Source organism: Marmota monax, unplaced genomic scaffold, assembly GCF_021218885.2.
Source record: "Marmota monax isolate L192 unplaced genomic scaffold, Marmota_monax_Labrador192_F-V1.1 WCK01_AAM20220418_F8-fsc00008, whole genome shotgun sequence".
NCBI lineage: Eukaryota > Metazoa > Chordata > Mammalia > Rodentia > Sciuridae > Marmota > Marmota monax.
The window spans coordinates 25,935,725-25,954,982 of record NW_026694432.1 but is presented as its reverse complement, the minus strand read 5'-3'; the positions used below and the strand labels follow the sequence as shown (position 1 = coordinate 25,954,982).

At 51.9% G+C, this 19,258-nt stretch overlaps 1 protein-coding gene across 4 annotated transcripts in view; it reads right to left on the bottom strand.

Annotated features, from left to right (window-relative positions):
* Tmco4 (transmembrane and coiled-coil domains 4) overlaps positions 1-19,024 on the bottom strand; it is a 78,116-nt gene extending 59,092 nt beyond the window's left edge. Inside the window, exons 1-3 of one of the 4 annotated variants that reach the window (XM_046418889.2) lie at positions 18,800-19,024; positions 7,097-7,257; positions 3,343-3,517 (exon numbers count right to left, since the gene is read on the bottom strand). In XM_046418889.2, the coding sequence (XP_046274845.1) occupies positions 3,343-3,509 (167 nt within the window). In that variant the 5' untranslated portion in view covers positions 3,510-3,517; positions 7,097-7,257; positions 18,800-19,024. Of the gene's footprint in view, positions 1-3,342; positions 3,518-7,096; positions 7,258-10,294; positions 10,317-10,383; positions 10,405-18,799 lie in introns of those variants that run through there. The other 3 variants (XM_046418885.2, XM_046418886.2, XM_046418887.2) reach the window with 3 other exon arrangements.
* Positions 19,025-19,258: the final 234 nt, after the last annotated feature.

The following is a 19,258-nucleotide window of genomic DNA, read 5'->3' as shown; positions in this document are numbered from 1 at the left end:
TCTGTGCCTTGGGCGCTTTTTTTTTTTTTAATTTTTAATCTGTAAAACACTGGCGATAACAAGGAAACCTATTTCATGGGGTTGGAATGATTAAGTGAGCGTTTGGCATGTGCTTAGGACAACACGTGGCACACAAAAGCCACCATAAACATACTGTATTCACTGCGTAACCATCGCAGATTTTAAGCCACATTTTTTTTTTTGCAAAGAAAAGTGGGGCGTGACCCAAACCCCTTGGGGCGGGAGGCACCCTGGCACCCATGTAGAAACAAGGAAACCCAGACCTGGAGACTAAGTGACGGCTCCAGGTTCAGACCTCCATCTATCTTGGAGCTGGTGGCCACACTCACCTATCGCAGAGGCTGACCCTGTCTAGTGACTACTGAGCTCCACCAGGTACTGGTCACTCCCTGGGCAGGGGCATGGACCTGCCACTTTGCCCTCCCTGACGTTATAGGTGAGCGCCTGGGCTGCAGAGGCTCTCACGTCCCCTCCTGGGGAGGGGCAGAGCCCCAATGGAATCTGGGCTTCCCCACTCCTGGTCCAAAGCTCCTCACCCTCAGCAGAGGTCAGCAAACCGCAGCCCTGCGCGGGACAACTCTGGCCCATAACTTGATCTTATAAATAAAGTTTTATTGGCACACAGCCACACACACTCCATTACAGACTGCGCATGGCCGCCCTGGGGCCCCAGCAGCAAAGCCGAGTAACTGCAACCCAGGCCCCTGGACACCAGGAGCCTAAAGCATCCGACCCTTGGCAGAGGAGTTGCTGACCCCCACTCTGGCCCACTATTTCTACATTTTAAAAAAATAAATAGAATTATTGTAAGGAAGAGCATCTATGATATCTGCAGCACAGATGAGAAAAAATATCCTCGAGGTTTGCTTTTATGCTCCACACGGACCAAAACCACCACGGGGTGTTTCCTGAAGATAGCCAGAACCAACAGCCCATCTGGACTTTAAAAAGATGGAGGTTTTGAAACACTCGCTGCAGTCAGATCAACCCCCGGCAGCAACGGCTTCCTGAACGCCCCTCAGGGCCACAGCCCCTCAGCCACGTAGGCCAGAACAGTCCCTGAACGAGGGTGGCGGGGGACCGGGGACGGCAGCTCACTGCTCAGTGCCTTCCTGGGTGGTGCCTGGGACAGGGCTGGCACACAGTCCAGGTTCATGGCAGGAGGTTCGCAGAGCTCTCTCTGTCCATGAGCTGGTCTGTTAGGAGGGGGTTTATCAGGAAGGGTTCTCAGGCTAGGGAAGCTTCCAGAAAGACGGAGTCTTCCAGTCTGGAACAGGCATGGGCCACAGCCGGGAGCGCATTGGCCTTTTGCAGGGGATGGAGACAGGCTTGCTTGGGAACAGAACGTCTGAGATGTTTTCTAACCTGTAGACAGAGGAGGGGGCTGCCTTATTAATTATTGCTATTTTTGCAAAGCTGGGGGCCAAACCCAAGGCCTGTGCATGTACTTCATTATCAACAACGAGAACACCTGAGGCTCACTGGGCAGCGGCTCTGAGATGGGTAGCAGGGGCCATCGACTCATCCCTCGTCACGAGCACCCTCTCGGATGGTGGCACAGGTGGTGCTGGTAGTTTCTCTGCAGCCATAATTCCCCGTCCCCTTCTTTCTGGCCAGCAGAACCCACCTCCCATGATGGCAGACACCTTTATTAGTTCCCAGGTCCCTTGGTAGCTGAGGCTTGTGACTGAATCTAGCCAATGACACAAAAGGAAACCTTCTTGAGGTATGCTAGGAAAGAGTTCTTCCCGCCCTCCTTCTTCCTGCCTTGAACCTTGTCCTATGAAGGTGTGATATATGGAGCTGAAGCAGCTATTTTGTGATCAGGAGAGGAAGGCCAAGAGAACTATAGAGAAGTCAACCCCAAAGACCTTTTGAGGTACCATGTCAATCCTGGAACTACCTATTTTTTGACTTCTTGCTAAGTGAGAAGAATAAAACTCCTACTCTTTATTTAAATTTCTTTTAGTACTGCACCCTATTACTTGCAGCCCAAATACCCTGACTGGTAGGAATAAGTTCCAGGAAACTGGGGCAACAAAAGTAAGACCAGAGGTAGCAAGCAACCATTGCCATTTATTGAGCACTTACTATGTGCTAGGCATTGTGTTGTCTGTTCTACCTGTAGTATCTCATTTAATCCTTGTAATCATCCTGCAGGATGGGTATGACCATTCCACTGAGAAGAGACTGCGGTTCAGGAAGGTTAAAAAAACCTGTTCCAGGTCACGTGAAACTGGCAGTGGCAGAGTCAAGATTTGAACCAGATTTGAGTCAAACACCCGCAGAATGCCTCCTCGCTTATGAAGCGATCAGTTACCTGCTTTCCTCTTCACCAGCTTTTACTAGATGTCTTGGCCACACCAAGCAGAGTGCAGGGTCCAGGGACTCAGAGATGGGCAAGGTGGCACCTGACCCCCAGGAGCTCTGACTGGAGGGTGGAGGGTCTGGAAGAGTTCCAGGGCTGTGTGTGGTGGCCGCAAAGGGTCACAGCCTGAGCAGGTGAGGGCAGGTTGGGAGGGCTTCCTGGAGGTGACCCCCAGGGAGACGAATGTGGTCAAGTGCTCAGTCCAGTGGAGAGGCAAAGAAGAAAGACGGCTCAGGCCCCGAGCAGCCTACTCCTGAGGGCCACCAAGTATGGGGGGGGGGTCAGATCAAGAACTTGTCCCTGTGTCCCCAAAAGTCTGCTCCCTGTCCTGTCACGACATTTCTGGCCTCCTACACTCTCCCCTGGCCTGGGCCTTTAAGGCACAGTTAACCTCCTGTCTCTGCCTCCCCCTGACCTCTACCAGCTCCCACCTCCACTCCTGCCTCCCCGTGTCCCTCTGCCCTCCCACTGACATTAAATACAACACCTTCTCCAAGCTGAAATTCTGCTCCTGCGACACCCTGACTGGGCCTGTCACAGCACTTCTCATGTCTGTCTGCCACTGCCACACCGGCCAGGTGGTCGCCCCACGGTGTGTAAGCACCTTGGGGGCAGCAGCCAGGCCTTGTGCTCCCGTTTCCCACACGGAGATGGCGCTCACCAAATGCACAGGTCATGAGTGAGTAGATCTGTGCCCCATGGACTGTGACCTCCTCAGGGAAGACGGTGCTGGTTCCATTCATTCTATTTGCATATGTCTTCCAAGTAGCTGGCGCACAGTAGGTGCTTAAAAATGGCTGGGGAAGTTGCGGGTGAGTGGATAACTGAGTGAGGGGTGTGACCGCGGGTCCCTTCGAGGCGAGGACACCACTAGCTCCCCGTAAGGCCCCAGGACCTGCTCGCTGTCAATCACTGGAAGCAGCGAGGCCTTCCCTTGGTGACACTGAACTCACCTCTGCTCAGGTTCTGGGAAGAGCTGGGACAGGGAGATGCCACAGAGGGCGGCGTAGGCGAAGCGGTTGGCCTCAGTCAGCTCGCGGCCCAGGGGCGGATGCGGCTCCTCTGCAGCAGGCTCTGCCACCGGGGGCTGCCTGGGGCCTGGCCTGGTCCATGCGGCCATTCCCAGCCCTGCAGGAGAAGAGCCTGTGAGAAGTGCTTCCAGGGGGGCAAGGGCCACTGGGAGGGGACACAAAAATCATAAGCCGTAAAGGAAAAGATTGATCATTAGACTTTGTCAGAGCAGAGAAGTTCTGTTCGTCACCTTCAAGAGGGTGACACTGCCCCCCCCCCCGCACCGTGGGGGATCTTCAAAAGGTGCATCAATAGGGATTTGTGTCCGTGGGGTGCAAACAAGTCCTGGAAGTGATTAGGAAAAAGAAAGCCATGCGAACTCAAAAGTGGGCCTCCCGGGAGCTCTGACCATCAGGGGCACGCAGAGGCTTCTGGGTGAGGGACGGTTCTCTATCTCGACGGGGTGGTGGTCATGGGTGTAATTATATTTAACAGTCACTGAGCTGCGAGGGAAGGCACAGGCTAGGCCAGACAGCCTGGGTGTGAATGCAGCACCTCCCCCTGGCAGACAGGGACCCTGGCAGCCCACCTCTCTCACTTACATTTATTTGCCTTCAAATGGAACCAGGCACAGCTCCCCGGAGGAGCTATGAGCAGCAGATGACAACCCATGTGCGCTGGCGCTCGCAGAATGCTCGGAACACAGCCGGGCATGGGGCTCCTGCTTCATGAGTGAAGCCATGTGGGCTGGGCGCGGTGGCACACGCCTATAGTCCCAGTGGCTCGGGAGGCTGAGGCAGGAGGGTCACGAGTTCAAAGCCAGCCTCAGCAGCTTAGCGAGGCCCTAAGCAACTCAGGGAGACCCTGTCTCTAATAAAATATTAAAAAGGGTTGGGGATGTGGCTCAGTGGTTGAGTGCCCCTGAGTTCAATCCTTGGTACCAATTAAAAAACAAAAAAGAATCAAACAAATAAATGAACTGTTCAGTTGGTGCCTAACACGAGGAATAACAACCGAAGCTGGCCGGCTGTGGTTTTGTTTCTTTCTGCAGCCATTGCACACTGCGCTCACCCCAGCCTGGGGCTGTGATGTCACACACATTGTCTCAGTGTGCTGAGGCCATCTGCCAAGGGAGGAAACAGGGGCAGAGGAGAGATAACTGGACCCAGGTCACACAGCCAGCAAACGGTGGCCTGACAGAGCCACGCCAGAGCTCCTGGCCCGCCACCTCCTGTTTTGAATGGTTGTCCCATTGACAAGAGCTTTCTTGTCTAACAACCACACCCCACGCCGTTCTGGGTCCCTAACTTTGTTGCCGCCCAGCTGAGCAATGGCATTTTTTGTTTTCTTGTTCTCAAAATATTACTTGTATAGAGGACTTTAGACAAATAACTAATATTTCATTGGTTTTCAAAATAATTCAGAGGCCTCTGAAAGCCACAAATCAACATTCCTTTTTACAGCAAGTAACCGTTTGCCAAGCACTTTCCAGTCCATTTAATTCTCACTAGTGCCAGGCAAGGGTGAGCAGGGCACAGACAAACATGATTTCCTCCTTCGAGTGAGGAACAGGCCCAGAGAGGTCAAGCCATTTTCCCAAAGTTACACAGTGAGAAATTGATGAGATCCAAATCAGCCTTCTGACTTTAGACCTCGAGTTCCTTCCTCTACGTGAGCGCAGCGATCTTTCCTTTCTAGTTTCCGGTGGAGACGCTGTAAGTCAACCTGCAAAACTGATTTCCAATGGCTTGGTCCAGGAAACTCAAGCCTGGGATAAAGTGTGGATTTCCCTGATTGGAGGATCAGCCCACAGCATGGTGGTGGAGAAAGGGGACACCATGAGCCACGTGCTGAGGCCACAATGAGTGTGACAGCAGCATAATGTCAGCACACTCAGCAATTTGCGCTCCCCTGAGCGACGCCCCTGCACCATCTGAGGGCTGTGGTAATTGCACCAATTACCCAGAGGAGCCGGGGCTGGTGTTTTCTCAGGCTGGTGTCTGGGGAGCCCCATGTCAGTTCTTGGTTCAAGAAAAAAACAGCCTTCCATTGGAGAAGCATGACCTGGCTTGCTCAGGGGACACTGGGACATGCTTAGCACACAAAAAGCTCAGCTCAGGCTGAATCCATTCCACACACACTACACTCGAGGCCTCCCGCAATGCATTCCCCCACAGTAGCCCAAACGACCTTTCTGCCATATCTATTAGTCTAGCCACGCCCCTGCTTAGAGGCTGCCAAAGTCTTCCCAGCAGGACAGGCCTAGGAAACCTGCTCCGACTGGCCTCAGCTGCCCAGGCCTCCGCCTCAGCCCCCCACGCCTGTCTGGTCACGCTGGCGGTCTTTCTGCTCTTCAGTGTGCAAGCTGGTCTCCTCCCCTGAGCCTCTGGCCTGCTGTTCCCTGACCTCCACATCTGGGCTCAGCCTGAAAGCTGTCTCCCCTGACAGGCCCTTCCTGACCCCCCAGCTAAAGCATCTCTGCCCCTCTGTGCCATCGCCCTGTTCTATGTGTTCCCCCAGCTTCCCGGGCAGCCTGGGGCACCGCAGGCGTCTGGCAGAGGCCTGTTGGAGGAACGGAGGGGAGAGCACGCCATGTGCAAGGCCTGGCCTGGCCTCGGGCGGGTCAGGGACCACTAACGCTGACCAGTCCCTGCTCTCCAGGGGCTTTCCTGGTGGGAGACAGGCAACAGCACACCAACACCTAGTGGAACAGGAAATTAGTCACTCGGTCACTGTCACAGAGGTGGGAAGTGGTGGAGGTGTGGCTGCAGGATCGGGGTCTCCACAGCCCCTGTGGACAAGGGAACATCAGGCAGGAAGAATCAGGGCGGGCGGGGCGGGGGGGGGACTGAAGTGCAGCCACAGGAGGCGGTGACCACTGCCTGCAGGGGCAGGGTGGCATTCCTTCCTGCCCAGGCCTCCAGGGGGATGGGGAGGTGGCCCTGGGTGGACGGAGGGAGGAGGGGGCTCCAGGGGAGATGACAGACCAGTGGGATAAACGCTGTGACCCAGGAGGTGGAGGGGCCCAGAGGGGCGCTCAGGCCCCACATTGGCTCCTGGGGAAGGGGACAGGCAGGAGAGAGCCTGACAGGGCGGGGGGGAGCAGGAAGGGTGTGTTCTGGGCAGAGGGGAAGCAGCAGCAGGACCCAGAGTGGAAGAAGCTGCGCTCTTGAAGAACCAAAAAGATGTCCAGCACAACCAGGGCGTGGACAGTGGATAGGCATGGAGGAGACAGGGAAGAAGGGGGCGTGCCCAGGGTCACGCCCTGGGGGCCCAGACACCCAGGCAAAGTGTTCAGACTTATCTGTGAAGGTGACAAGTTGCGCTGGGAACACGGGGCAGGTGGGCCCTCCAGGTCCTATTTCTACAACTTCCTGAGTCGATACTAATTTAAAAATAAAAGTTAAAAAAAAATAGTAGGATGTCTGTGAAGAATTTTACACATATTTTCTGAAAGTCTAAGTAAATCACCAATAAATACTTACCGCCGTGGCGAATTAACACATTATTAATTTAATCAACATGGCCTGGCGCCAGGCACCTTGCTACATGCTGGGGACGAAGACCAGAAGGACAGAGGACTTCCCTCCGGGAGCCAGCGAGGGACAGCACAGAGCAAACCCCCAAGCTCTGAAATAAGACACTTAAACAATGGCCAGGGGTCTGAAGGAGAAAGAAACCTTGAGAGATACTTACTGAGGTTTCGAGAAGCAACCGAGGGCCTCCCCTCTCTGTGAGTCCAAAGGCAGGCTGTTCAGCTTCTGGATGGTTCTTCAGAGAAAGGTGCAAATCGCCTTGGGGGAGCAAACCAGAAAAACCAACCTGTGGGTCCATAGGGCGCCGGGCCTGGAGGAAACCTGCAGCAGAGGGAGCTGGTTAGCCTAGAGCCTGCCCTGCGGTCACCCCTCTGGGCCTCTGTCCCTGCGGGTCCCTCCATGGGGCCTTTCTCGGCAGGAAGCAGGCAGCCCCCACCCACCGACCATTCACCAAGTGCCAGAGCTGGGCCTCAACAGAGCACCTGGCTTAGCCTGGGCGCACAGATGTCATCCACACCTGTGTTCTGGTGCCCAGCTACGTGCCTACCAGAGAGGGTGCTCAGAAAACGCTGGTTATAGGAGTGAAGGCCCAGGGTGGCTCTCAGGTTTAAGCGAGCGTTAGATTTCCATGGCTGTCTCCCTGCAGGAACCCATTCCCACGCCAAACTTGTGATGGGAAGGTTAGGGGACCGACAGATGAGGATGTGGGAACACGAAGTTAAGAGATTAATTCTATACGATGGCCCCGCTGTGCTGACCCCATGTGCGCTCTTTTCAAGAAGCAACTGACTTGCAGCCCTGACTGGCCTAAGCGGACAGGATGTATGGCCCATTTCTCAGCAAACTATGTGCTCACTGCAGGAGAAATGCAGCCCCAAGGTCATGCTGATAGGAGGAAAACCCCGAGTTATCCTGAAGGAGACTCTGTGACCAGTTCCTGAAACTCTGGGAGACAAGGGTGGTTCCTCCTAATCTTAAAATCTGTAGGAATGTATGGTTGAGAATCCAATTAGAGATAGGAAGGGCGGCAGAATAGAGTAGACATTATGATTGCTGTATGTATATATGTGACTCTAGGACCAGTGTGATTCTGCAATCTGTACAATCAGAAAAATGAGAACTTATACCCCAATTGTTTCAAATGTATGAATTGCCAAGATCATTGTAATGTCATGTGTAGCTAATTAAAAAAAAAAAAAAAAAGAATCCGATTAGAGGCTGGGCACAGTGGCATAGGCCTGTGATCCCAGCGGCTCAGGAGGCGGAGGCAGGAGGATCATAAGTTCAAAGCCAGCCTCAGCAATTTAGAGAGGCTGGCTAATCAACTCAGTGACACCCTGTCTCTAATTTAAAAACGGGCTGGGGATGTGGCTTAGTGGTCCAGTGCCCCTGAGTTCAATCCCCCTGGTACCCCAAAAAAAGAAAAAGAAAGAATCCAGTTAGAAACAGTCAGCATGGGCCAAGGTGACCTACAGTTGCCATGATAGTGGGGACTTGAAAGCCTGATGTCACCCTGCTGTCCATCAAAAGTCAGAAGGCGGACCTGGACGGGACTCTCTGGAAACTTCTCTGGGATTCCCAATAAAAGTGGAGTGAGTGCAGGAGACGCATGTTGTCCCTCTCCTTTACAAGAGGAGCCACTCTGTCTTGTCCCCACCCAGGCACTGTGAGTGTCCCCTTTCCCCTGTCCCTTTATAAACTCATTCCCGCTAATCTGAGGGACATGTCTGCAATCATTCTGACTTGATTGCAAGAATCAGGGTTTGAAGAAGGGGTCTTCACGGTGCCTCAGTGTCTTGGAAGTTTCCATCTCCGTGACAGGAAGGGACACGCAACAAGGGCCAAGAGTCTGGAATTACCAAGGGTGGCTCCAGGGCCCCAAACCAGGGTACCTCAAAACGACTACAGCATCCTCCCAAATCATCTCTGAAAGGTGATATCAGGGATATTTCTGTGTTTCTCACATTTTCTGCCATAAATACATATTGCTTCTGAACTCTCTAGAAAGTTATCTGGAATGTCTTTATCTGCAGGGAGGGAGCTAGGGGGACATGTTCCAGGATGCTGGCAGAGGAGGGAGGGAGGCTGGATTCTGGATTATTGTATTTTTTTCTGTATGTGTTTTTTATGTTTTGTGAATTTTCAAAAATTGAGTAATTATCAATTTTAAGATCAGAAAAAAAATTTTAAGTGACAATATTGTGTGCTGGACTGTCCCACAGTGGCTGGCAAGAATCAGCCCTGTGCCTCTCTTCCCAGCTGTGCTGGGTGGCGGTGGCAGTCTGAAATCGGCACAGTGGGCGCACACCACAGGACTGGCGAATGCTGCACGCCAGGGTTTGCTTTTATCCTAGAGAGGTGGCTTTCCAGCATGCCAGTATAATTCCTGTTTTACAGAGCAAAGAGGCCAGAGGGTGATACTTCCAAATGTTCACGATCATTGGCTCTTGGTGGCAGGGGCCGAGGGACTAGAGGTGATTGGTTTTTGTTTAATTTTTTCTGTATTTTTTTGCATTTTCTGTCAAGCATTTAGTGGTGGCTTTTACAATGGAAAAAGATAATGAATTAAAAATAACCTTGCTTTTCCAAACCCTGAGGGGAGTGTTTTAGAAGGTCCTGGCCCATGTGGCCAGCCAAGCCAGGCCACTGAGGTTATGACACATGACCTGTTGTTAGTAACAAGAGTGGCCAGGTTGGAGGGAAAGATGGAGGCAGCTCTCAGCCGTCCATCATGGTGGATAGGGACAAGGGCACCAGCTCTATGGACTGTCTGGGTGGATGGGCTGAGCTGTGGGGGAGGGATGTGTCACCTGCACCGTGTGTGCTGGTCCCCGGGGGCCTCCACCCCTTGATCCGATCCAGGGGCCAGCCCAAAGTTAAGATGGCTTTCTTAAATGGGTCTGACAGGCCACACTGATTTGAGACTCTACTGGGTTCCTGTGGCTAGAAAAAGATCCCGCGGGTCTGGCCAGCAGGACCTCGGCAAGTCCAATGTGCACAGGCTGGTCCAGCAGCACCCAGGGGAGGAAGTCACTGATGGAAGGCGTGGACCCTCCCAGGGGTCTTGTCCCCACCCGGGCACTGTGAGGCCACCCAGGAACTCCACGAGGCTCACACTGGACCGGGGAGAGCACTGACTACAGGGAAACAATAGATCCAGAATGAAAGTGGCCGTGCCCATGGCTGGACAGCACAGCCCAGACTGGGGAGGACGAGGAATGTTCTGGAACAGAACCGCCTCATTCTGTAGCTCTACAGTTACGACCTTTGTTTAGTGAGTCACATCCACCACCAAAGAAATCGCTGACCAAATCTTTTGTCAGTCCCGGGGGTGACATTCCACAACCCCTGACCTCACCCCAAAACTCCCGTGGAGGAACTCGGGGACAGATGCCGCGCTGTGGGCAACCAGCGGGATCGCTTTGCAGCAGATGAAAAATACTCAACTCAGCGTGGAGGAGGCAACCAAATAAAGTCAATATTGTCCTTGAAAAATCGCTGAAATTATGCTTAAGTCTGCCTGACCTAGGTCTTCAGAGGATCGCACGCAAGCATGAACTCGTTTTTCCAGCTGTGGCCTCCTCCACACCCCCCAGCAGTTGGTGCAGATCAAGGTCAAATGTGAATGGTCTGTGTGTGGCGAGGTAATGTTCCTCCTTCTCTCCTATTTCTGGTCACAGTTGAATTTTAACACGATTCTGCAGTGCGGTCAAATAACTAATAGAGAGATGGCTCCCGTGTCTTGGGCAGGTAGAAGATCAGTTGTTTCGAGGTAAGGATAAGGAAAAGCATTTAGCTAAAGAAATCTCAGCTGAAAATTGAAAAGAAAAATAACAAAACAAAAAGTCAGTTGTTTGAAAAAAAATTAAAATTGATAAACCCTTAGCCATTGATAAACCCTTAACCTTCCTCTGCTAACAAAGAGGAGCAAGGAAACTCAAATTACTAACATCCATGATGAAAAAGGAAATATCACAACAGACACTACAGAAATACAGAACATAATTAGAAATTATTTTGAAAATTTGTACTCCAATAAAATAAAAAATATCGAAAGCATCGACAAATTTCTACAGTCATATGATTTGCCCAAATGGAATCAGGATGATATACACAAGTTAAACAGACCAATATCAAGCAACGAAATAGAAGACGCCATCAGAAGCCTACCAACCAAGAAAAGCCCAGGACCAGATGGATACACAGCTGAGTTCTGCAAGACCTTCAAAGAAGAACCAATACCAATACTCCTCAAATTATTCCATGAAATAGAAAAAGAGGGAGCACTTCCAAACTCATTCTATGAAGCCAATGTTACCGTGATTCCAAAATCAGACAAAGACACATCAAAGAAAGAAAACTTCGGACCAATATCTCTAATGAAGGTAGATGCAAAAATTTTCAATAAAATTCTGGCAAATCAAATACAAAAACATTAAAAACCTAGTGTGTCACGGTCAAGTGAATTTTATCCCAGGGATGCAAGATTGGTTCAACAAACGGAAGTCAATAAATGTAATTCATCACATCAGTAGACTTAAAAATAAGAATCATATGATCACCTCAATAGATGCAGAAAGAGCATTTGACAAAATACAGCACCCCTTTATGTTCAAAACACTAGAAAAACTAGGGATATCTCAATATTGTAACAGCTGTCTATGCTAAGCTCAAGGCCAACATCATTCTAAATGGAGAAAAATTGGAAGCCTTCCTTCTAAAAACTGGAACAAGACAGGGATGCCCTCTCTCACCACTGCTATTTAACATAGTTCTTGAAACTCTAGCCAGAGCCATTGGACAGACAAAAGAAGTTAAAGGGATATGGATAGGCAAAGAAGAACCCAAACCATCACTATTTGCTGACAACATGATCCTATACATAGAGGATACAAAAAAACTCCACCAGAAAACTTGTAGAACTAGTAAACGAATTCAGCAAAGTAGCAGGATATACAATCAACATCCTATTTACAATAGCCTCAAAAAAAAAAAAAAACAAAAAAACAAAAAACCACTTGGGAATCAACTTTAATGAAAGAGGTGAAAGACCTCTACAATGAAAACCTCAGAATGCTAGAGAAAGAAATTAAAGAAAATCTTAGAAGATGGAAAGATCTCCCTTGTTCTTACATAGGCAGAATTAATATTGTCAAAACGATCATACTAACAAAAGCACTACACAGGTTTAATGCAATTCCAGTCAAAATCCCAATGGCATTCCCCACAGAAATAGAAAAAGCAGTCATGAAATTCATCTGGAAAAATAAGAGACCCAGAATAGTCAAAGCAATCCTTAGCAAGAAGAGCGAATCAGGTGGCATCACTATACCAGACCTTAAACTATATACTACAGAGCAATAGTAACAAAAACAGCATGGTACTGGCACCAAAATAGACTTGTAGACCAATGGTACAGAATAGAGGGCACAGAGACTAACCCACATAAATAGTTATCTCATACTGTTTTGGACAAAGGCTCCAAAAACATACGTTGGAGAAAAGTTAGCCTCTTCAACAAATGGTGCTGGGAAAACTGGAAATACTCATGCAGCAAAATGAAATTAAGCCCCTGTCTCTAACCATGCACAGAACTCAACTCAAAGTGGATCAAGGACCTAGAAATTAGACCAGAGACCCTGAGCTTAATGGAAGACAAAGTAGGCCCAAGACTTCCTTAACAAGACACCTATAGTGAAAGAAATAAAATCAACAATTAATAAATGAGATGGATTCAAACTGAAAAGCTTCTTCTCAGTACAAGAAACCATCAGTGAGGTGAAGAGAGAGCCTACAGAATGGGAGCAAATCTTTACCACACGCACATCAGATAGAGCACTGTTCTCTAGGGTATATAAAGAACTCAAAAAACACCAAATAATCCAATCAATAAATGGGCCAAGAAGCTGAACAAACACTTCTCAGAAGAAGATATACAATCAATCAACAAATATATGAAAAAATGTTCAGCATCTCTAGAAATTAGAGAAATGCAAATCAAAACTACTCTAAGATTTCATCTCACTCCAGTCAGAAGGGCAGTTATCAAGAATACAGACGACATAAGCATTGGCGAGGATGTGGGGAAAAAGGCACACTCACACGTTGCTGTTAGGACTGCAAATTTGTGCAACCAATATGGAAAGTAGTATGAGGATTCCTTGGAAAACTGGGAATGGAACCACCATTTGACCCAGCTATCCCACTCCTTGGTCTATACCCAAAGGACTTAAGAACAGCATACTGCAGTGACACAGCCACATCAATGTTTATAGCAGCACAGTTCACGAGAGCTAAATTGTGGACACAACCTAGATGGCCTTCAATAGATGAATGGATAAAAAAAAAAACTGTGGCATATATACACAATGGAATATTACTCAGCATTAACAGAGAATAAAATCATGGCATTTTCAAGTAAATGGATGGAGTTGGAGAATATAATGCTAAGTAAAGTAAACCAATCCCCAAAAACCAAAGGCCCCATGTTTTCTCTGATATGTGGATGCTGATCCATAATGGGGATGGGGGCAGGGAGCATGGGAGGAATGGAGGAACTTTGGATAGGGCGAAGGGGAAGGAGGGGAAGGGAGGGGGCATGGGGGTAGAAAGGATGGTAGAATGGCATGGACGTCATTACCCTAGGTACATGTATGAGGACATGAATGGTGTGACTCTATGTACAATGAAATGAAAAACGGTGCTCTACATGTGTACTATGAACTGAAATGCATTCTGCCGTCATGCATAACAAATTAGAATAAATTGATAAATTAAAAAAAGAAATCCCAGCTGAGGTGCTGAGCTACAGTGCCGTCCTCAGGCCAGAAACCCTAGATGGGAGTTGGAAGGTAAAATACACACAGCACCGTAGGAGAGAAACCCGCTCATCCCGCACTTCTGTCTGGAAGTCAGGCGGGAAGCCAGATGTCAGTCAGCCAGGCGTCTCTGGAGGTCTCCATGGCAACGGTTCCGGCCCAGAAGAACCCAGACAATCACATGGTACAAGCAGGAAAAGAGATGCTGACCCAGAAGGAGGGTTGTCACCTCACTTCAGCAGCCTGGGCAGTGGGCAGGAGGGTAGCATGGGACAGCGACCTGGCTGCTGCCATCAGGGTGGACGCCCAGGCTGCCTTCTTCCCTCGGGCGCGCCTGGCACAGGCCACTGCATCACTCCTGTGGGTCACACGGGGCCCCTCTCTGGTCTCCTGCCCTCAGCCCTCATCATGCATCGTGTCACATCAGGGGAGTGCCATCTCAGACCACATCGGGCCACGCCCCTCTTCTGCTGCAAACCCCCCAGCAATCCTCTCACCCAGCCGAAGCCCTCGCCAAGGCAGCAGGGCCACGGCTGACCCCGTGAGCCCTGGCCCTCTCGTGCCTGTTCCAGCCATGGCACCCTGACCCCACTAGGCACGGGTATCACGGCCTATGCACTGGCTGCTCCCAGGTCACATGGAGAGTCCCTGCAGGACTTCACTAAGCCATTGGGCCCCCAGCTTCCTGTCCCACCCCTTGCCCATGGCTTTGCCGTGTCCCCACCACCTGTCACAGTCTGACCCATGAAACCATTTACTGGTCTTTGCTCATGGCTTATGACCTCTGTCCACTACGTGTTCAAGGACAGCGGGCACTTAGGAACATTTGCTGAATGAAGGGTGGTTTCCACTTGAGATAACCGAAAAATTATCTAAGAGGCACATTTGCCAGGGGAAGAAGAGAGGGAATGATAAACTGTGACGATTGCTGGACCTATTGATTTTCAAACTGCTCTGTAGAGCCCCAGGGTCTTCTCTGATCCTGGGGGACGAGAGGGGGTGTAGAGCCCCCGGCACCCACCCCCCTACCAATTACGACAGTCAGTGATCCTGCGACACCACTTCTGGATTCACTTTCAAAAGGACTGAAGGCAGGTGATCAAAAGGTATTCACCCACCACGTTCAGGCGGCAGGCACCAGGGCCGAGAGGCAGAGGCAGCCAGGTGCTTGTGGCTGTGAGTGGATACATAAAACGTGGCACAGACACAATGGAACATCATTCAACCCTGAAAAAGGCAGGGAATTCCAACCTGGTCTATTATGAGTGAGGACCTTATGAAATACACCAATGGAAAAAGACAGAACTGGCATGGTCACACCAGGTCCAGTACCTAGAGTGATGGAATCCCCGAGGCAGGCGGGAGAAAGGCGGCTATGGGGGGACAGGGACGGGGAGCCGGGGCTGTCACTTAAAGGGTTTGGAGTTTCAGGTCTGAAATCCAAGAGTTCTGGAGACCTGGAGCACAATGGGGTGAGTATACTTAATACTGGGGAACTGCACACAGAAAACCCTTGTCCAGGTAAATTACATGGAACGTATTGTCATCACAATTAAAAAATCTTGGTGGCCGTTAGCCACCTGCTGTGTCTTTGAAGCTTTACCTCCTTTCCTTTCAGCAATCATTTGAGGGCAGGTGCTACTATCCCCATTTTACAGGTGGGGACAGAGAGGTCTTGAGGTCAAGGTCACTGGACAGGTAATGTGGTATTTAAACCTGAGCCTGGGTCTTAGCCTGAGGCAGCCACCTTGAGTCCCCTGGCACTTGCTTTGTTTTGGTCAAGTTTACATCCTGGGGTGGCCCCAAAGACTTCAAACACCATTTGAAAACCAGTAAATTTGATGAATCTCCCTGGTCCCAGCTGTCCCCTGGCTCACACGCCTCTCCTTGGCCAGCCCAGCATGGTAGTGATGGCCTTGTGGGTGGCCTTCCAGCTACCCTCAGCCCAAGCGCACTCCGTGGCTCCAGCCCATGCGGGGTCCCTATGTCCAAGTGGCACCTATTCTCATGATCCTATTTGGAAGAGACAGCTGTCCCCATTGTGTATGGGACAAAACTGAAGCTCACCAAAGTGGAGGTCCCACCGCTGACAAGTGGCAGTCCCCCCATGCGCGTGCTAGGCCCGTGTGACTCAGACCTCAAGTTCTTCCTCACTTCACTGAGGGGGCTGTGGTGCCTTGGATTGTCCAGCTGGCCCTGGGACAGCACCTGGCAGAGAAGGTGCTCAGTCCCTGGGTGCTGAGTGAATCGATGCCGCACCATCACGCCTGAGAAATGGCTCCCCGTAGTTTTTTGAAGGACAGTAGTTTTATATAAAGACAGGTCCCCGCTGCCTGCAGATGGGTTTCATCCCTGAGCATCTACTTAGCAAACTCAAACCCATTCCTGGAAGTCACGGGCTGGTGTCCAAGGGACAGCCAGACATCAATCCCAGCAATGAATGTAAAATTCCACCCTGGGTTCAACCTCTTCAGATCTTCCTGCACTAGTGGCCTGGGTCCTTTGCACTGTAAATTTGGGTTGAGCTAAAATCTAAGGAATGAGGAGGTGTTTATTGGGAAAAGAGATAAGGAGAAGCCCCTGTGAAGGCCCTGGGGAGGCAGGACAGAGAGTGCTGTTGGTAAGTGCTCGGAGGTGGGCTGGAGGCGGTGGCCAGGCATGAGTGCAGGCCTTATGGTCCATGTTACAGGACTTTGCTCTTTTCTTCTAAGTAATCAGGAAGCCACGTGGGGTTTTAGGCACTAGGTGGCACAGCCACACAGGTCTGGCTGCCAGGTACAGAGCAGCTAAGGGGGGGGGGTGGGTTCCCATGGCAGCCCCTGCTGTCTGTGGTGACACATTCAAGACAGGAAGACCCGCCCCGCCCCCGCATCTGCAGTTTACAACACAGCAGTGTTTACAAAACAGCCAGGAGGAATGAAAGGCCTTGATAATCCACCACCAAATGACATTCCTCAGGTCCCTTGTGTGCCATATCTGTAGCCCTGTGGTACCCTGCCCCTGACCAGAGAGATGGTTTCAGGCTTAAAAGAAATTCTCTGGGTTCCAACCTTCATGGGAAGCACCGAATGAGTTGTGGCAACCCAAGTGGTCAACGGCGCCCACCCCACCACTCTGGGGACCTTGGGTCTAAAGTCGTTCCCAGACACTGCTCTGTGCCTTTGGTGCGTTTAGGTCCTTTGATCCTCAGGACAACCTTGTGGACAGGTGTTTTACAAATGAGGTTCCTGAGGCGCTCCAGAGAGGTCGTCTTGCTTAAGACCCTCAGGAAGTCCCAGGCCAGGAGCTGAGCCTGCCTGTCTGCGGCTAAACCAGGCTGCAGGGTGACAGTGCTGAAATGCGGGGGAGTGGGGGGGGGATGGGTGTCCGTTTCTGGAGCCAGGAGGGAGCTCGGCCTCCTCACCTGGAACTCAGCCACCCCCACCTCTGCCTCTAACGTTTCTTTCCTGGGAGCAGCAACAGGTAATCGAGTCACCCGAGTCTCTAAAGAAATACACCCTTGCTTAGGCCAGAGGTGTCGCTCAGAGGCAGGGCACCTGCTTAGGGTGCACACGGCCCTCAGCTCCATCCCCATCACAAGAAAGAAAGAAGGGAAGAAAGGAATATGCCACACACCTTGCTTACATCTGACAGAGGCCACACTTTGCCCTGAGCGCCGTCATTTGCAAAGCATCTTGATGTTAGGAAGTATTATGATCCCCATTGTATAAGAAAACAGAGATCCAGAGAGGTATAGGAAGATACCCAAGGTCACACAGCTCGGAGGTGGCAGCACCAGATCTGCAGCTCAAGTCTCCAAGCCCTGTAGTGCTCCCTTTGGACCACTCTCCACTCACTCCCCCACCCTCCAAATCTCTGGGGGAGGGGGAAAGCTCAGGCTGGTAGAAGCAGCTGGAAAAAGACCTTTGAAGGCCTAAGGCTCAGAGGGCTTGATGCTGTTCTACCACCCCTGAGGGAGGCTCCATCTCCTGCCCTCTTTGTATAACCCTCTTTAGTTGGGAAGGTTCCCATGGTCTCTCCTCTCTGCCCAGCTGTCCCTCCCCAGAATGAAGGGAGGTGTTTTATCTCCCCCTCTGGAGTGTGCTCCTGAGCACAGGACTCTTTTGTTCACTGCCATATCCTAAGTGCCTAAGCACTGCACAAACTGATACATAGTAGGTACTCAATAAATATCTGGTGAATGAATGAAGGAATGGATGTCCTGGAAGTTTAAAGCGTTTTCCTGTTTTCTGCAGTGTAATGAACACTTCAGGCAAAGAGAAGCAAAACAATCCCTAGAGACAGTAGTCTCTAGACCGAGACCGGGATAGCCAGGCTCTACCAACTAGTGTGCCTTCAGGGGAGGGCACTGACTGGACACTGGACAGACCAGTTCTGTGCCCAACCGTGGCTCAAGCTCTGGAGCAGGTAAGCCGGGTTCTTATCCTCGTCTCTATCTTAGTCGCGTGGTCCTGGAGAAATCGCTTTTCTTTCCCTGACTCAGTTTACCCAGCTATAAAATGCAAAGTCAGTAACAGTCATTTCCCTCCTTCATATAACTGCAGGCCACGGGGCGAGAAGCCACGCCCCCTGATACTGGGGACCTGGGCATTTCTCCAGGCTCCCCGGACCCTCTTGGAATTCTCGGTTTGGGGTCCGCTGTGGGCCCAGGGGCTGCACAAGCGGCCTCGCTCCCCAGGGCGCCGAGGGGCCGGCGAGGTCAGAGAAGCCCAGCAACGGCGTGACCTTGTGTGGGCCCCTTCCTCCCGCGCCCAGCCCAGCCACGTGCATTCATCCAGGGGGCGGTTGGGTGACCCCTAAAGGATCGGCAGGGCGCTGGGTCGCCTGGGGACGCCTGGGTGTTCGGCGGGGCTCAGTTTCCCCACCTGCCACCCGCCAGATTTCTAAGGGCACTTCCGGCTCCGAAAGCCAAGCGGCCCCGGCAGCAGCGTCCCCGCGGGGCGGTCAGGGCGCTGGAGCGCGGCCGCGGGCTGCGGGTCCCGTGCGGGAAGGGCGCGGGGCAAAGGCCGGGCCGGGCGGGCGGGCGGCGGCTCGGGTGCGCTTACCTGGGGGCGGCGGCGGCGGCGACGGCAAAGGCCGCCGGCTCCTCCTGGCTCCTCCCCGGCCCGCCCTCGCCCGTCCCAGCCGCCCCGCGCCGGCCGGTCCCGTACGATCCCGTCCTGTCGCCTGCGCAGCCACCAGGGTCGGCAGCGGGGACGCGCGTCGGGAGCGCGGCCTCCGGGCTCGGTTTGCCCAAGACGGTCCCCACCCGCCACCCGCCGCGACAGGGGTGCAGCCCCAGGAAGTGACGGGCCAACCCGCCGCGCGCGGTCTGTGCGCTGGGCGTTCGCCCTGCAGGAAGCGGGACGGCGGGCTCCGGAGAAGGGCTTCAGGGGTGCGCCCCGCGGAAACTGCTGCACAGGGGCTCGGGTCCGAGGGAGAGGGGAGGGCCCCGGAGCGACTCGGATGGAAAACTTGAGCAATGCATTGGGTGAAATGACAGACTCAGCCGTCCCACCCGTGTA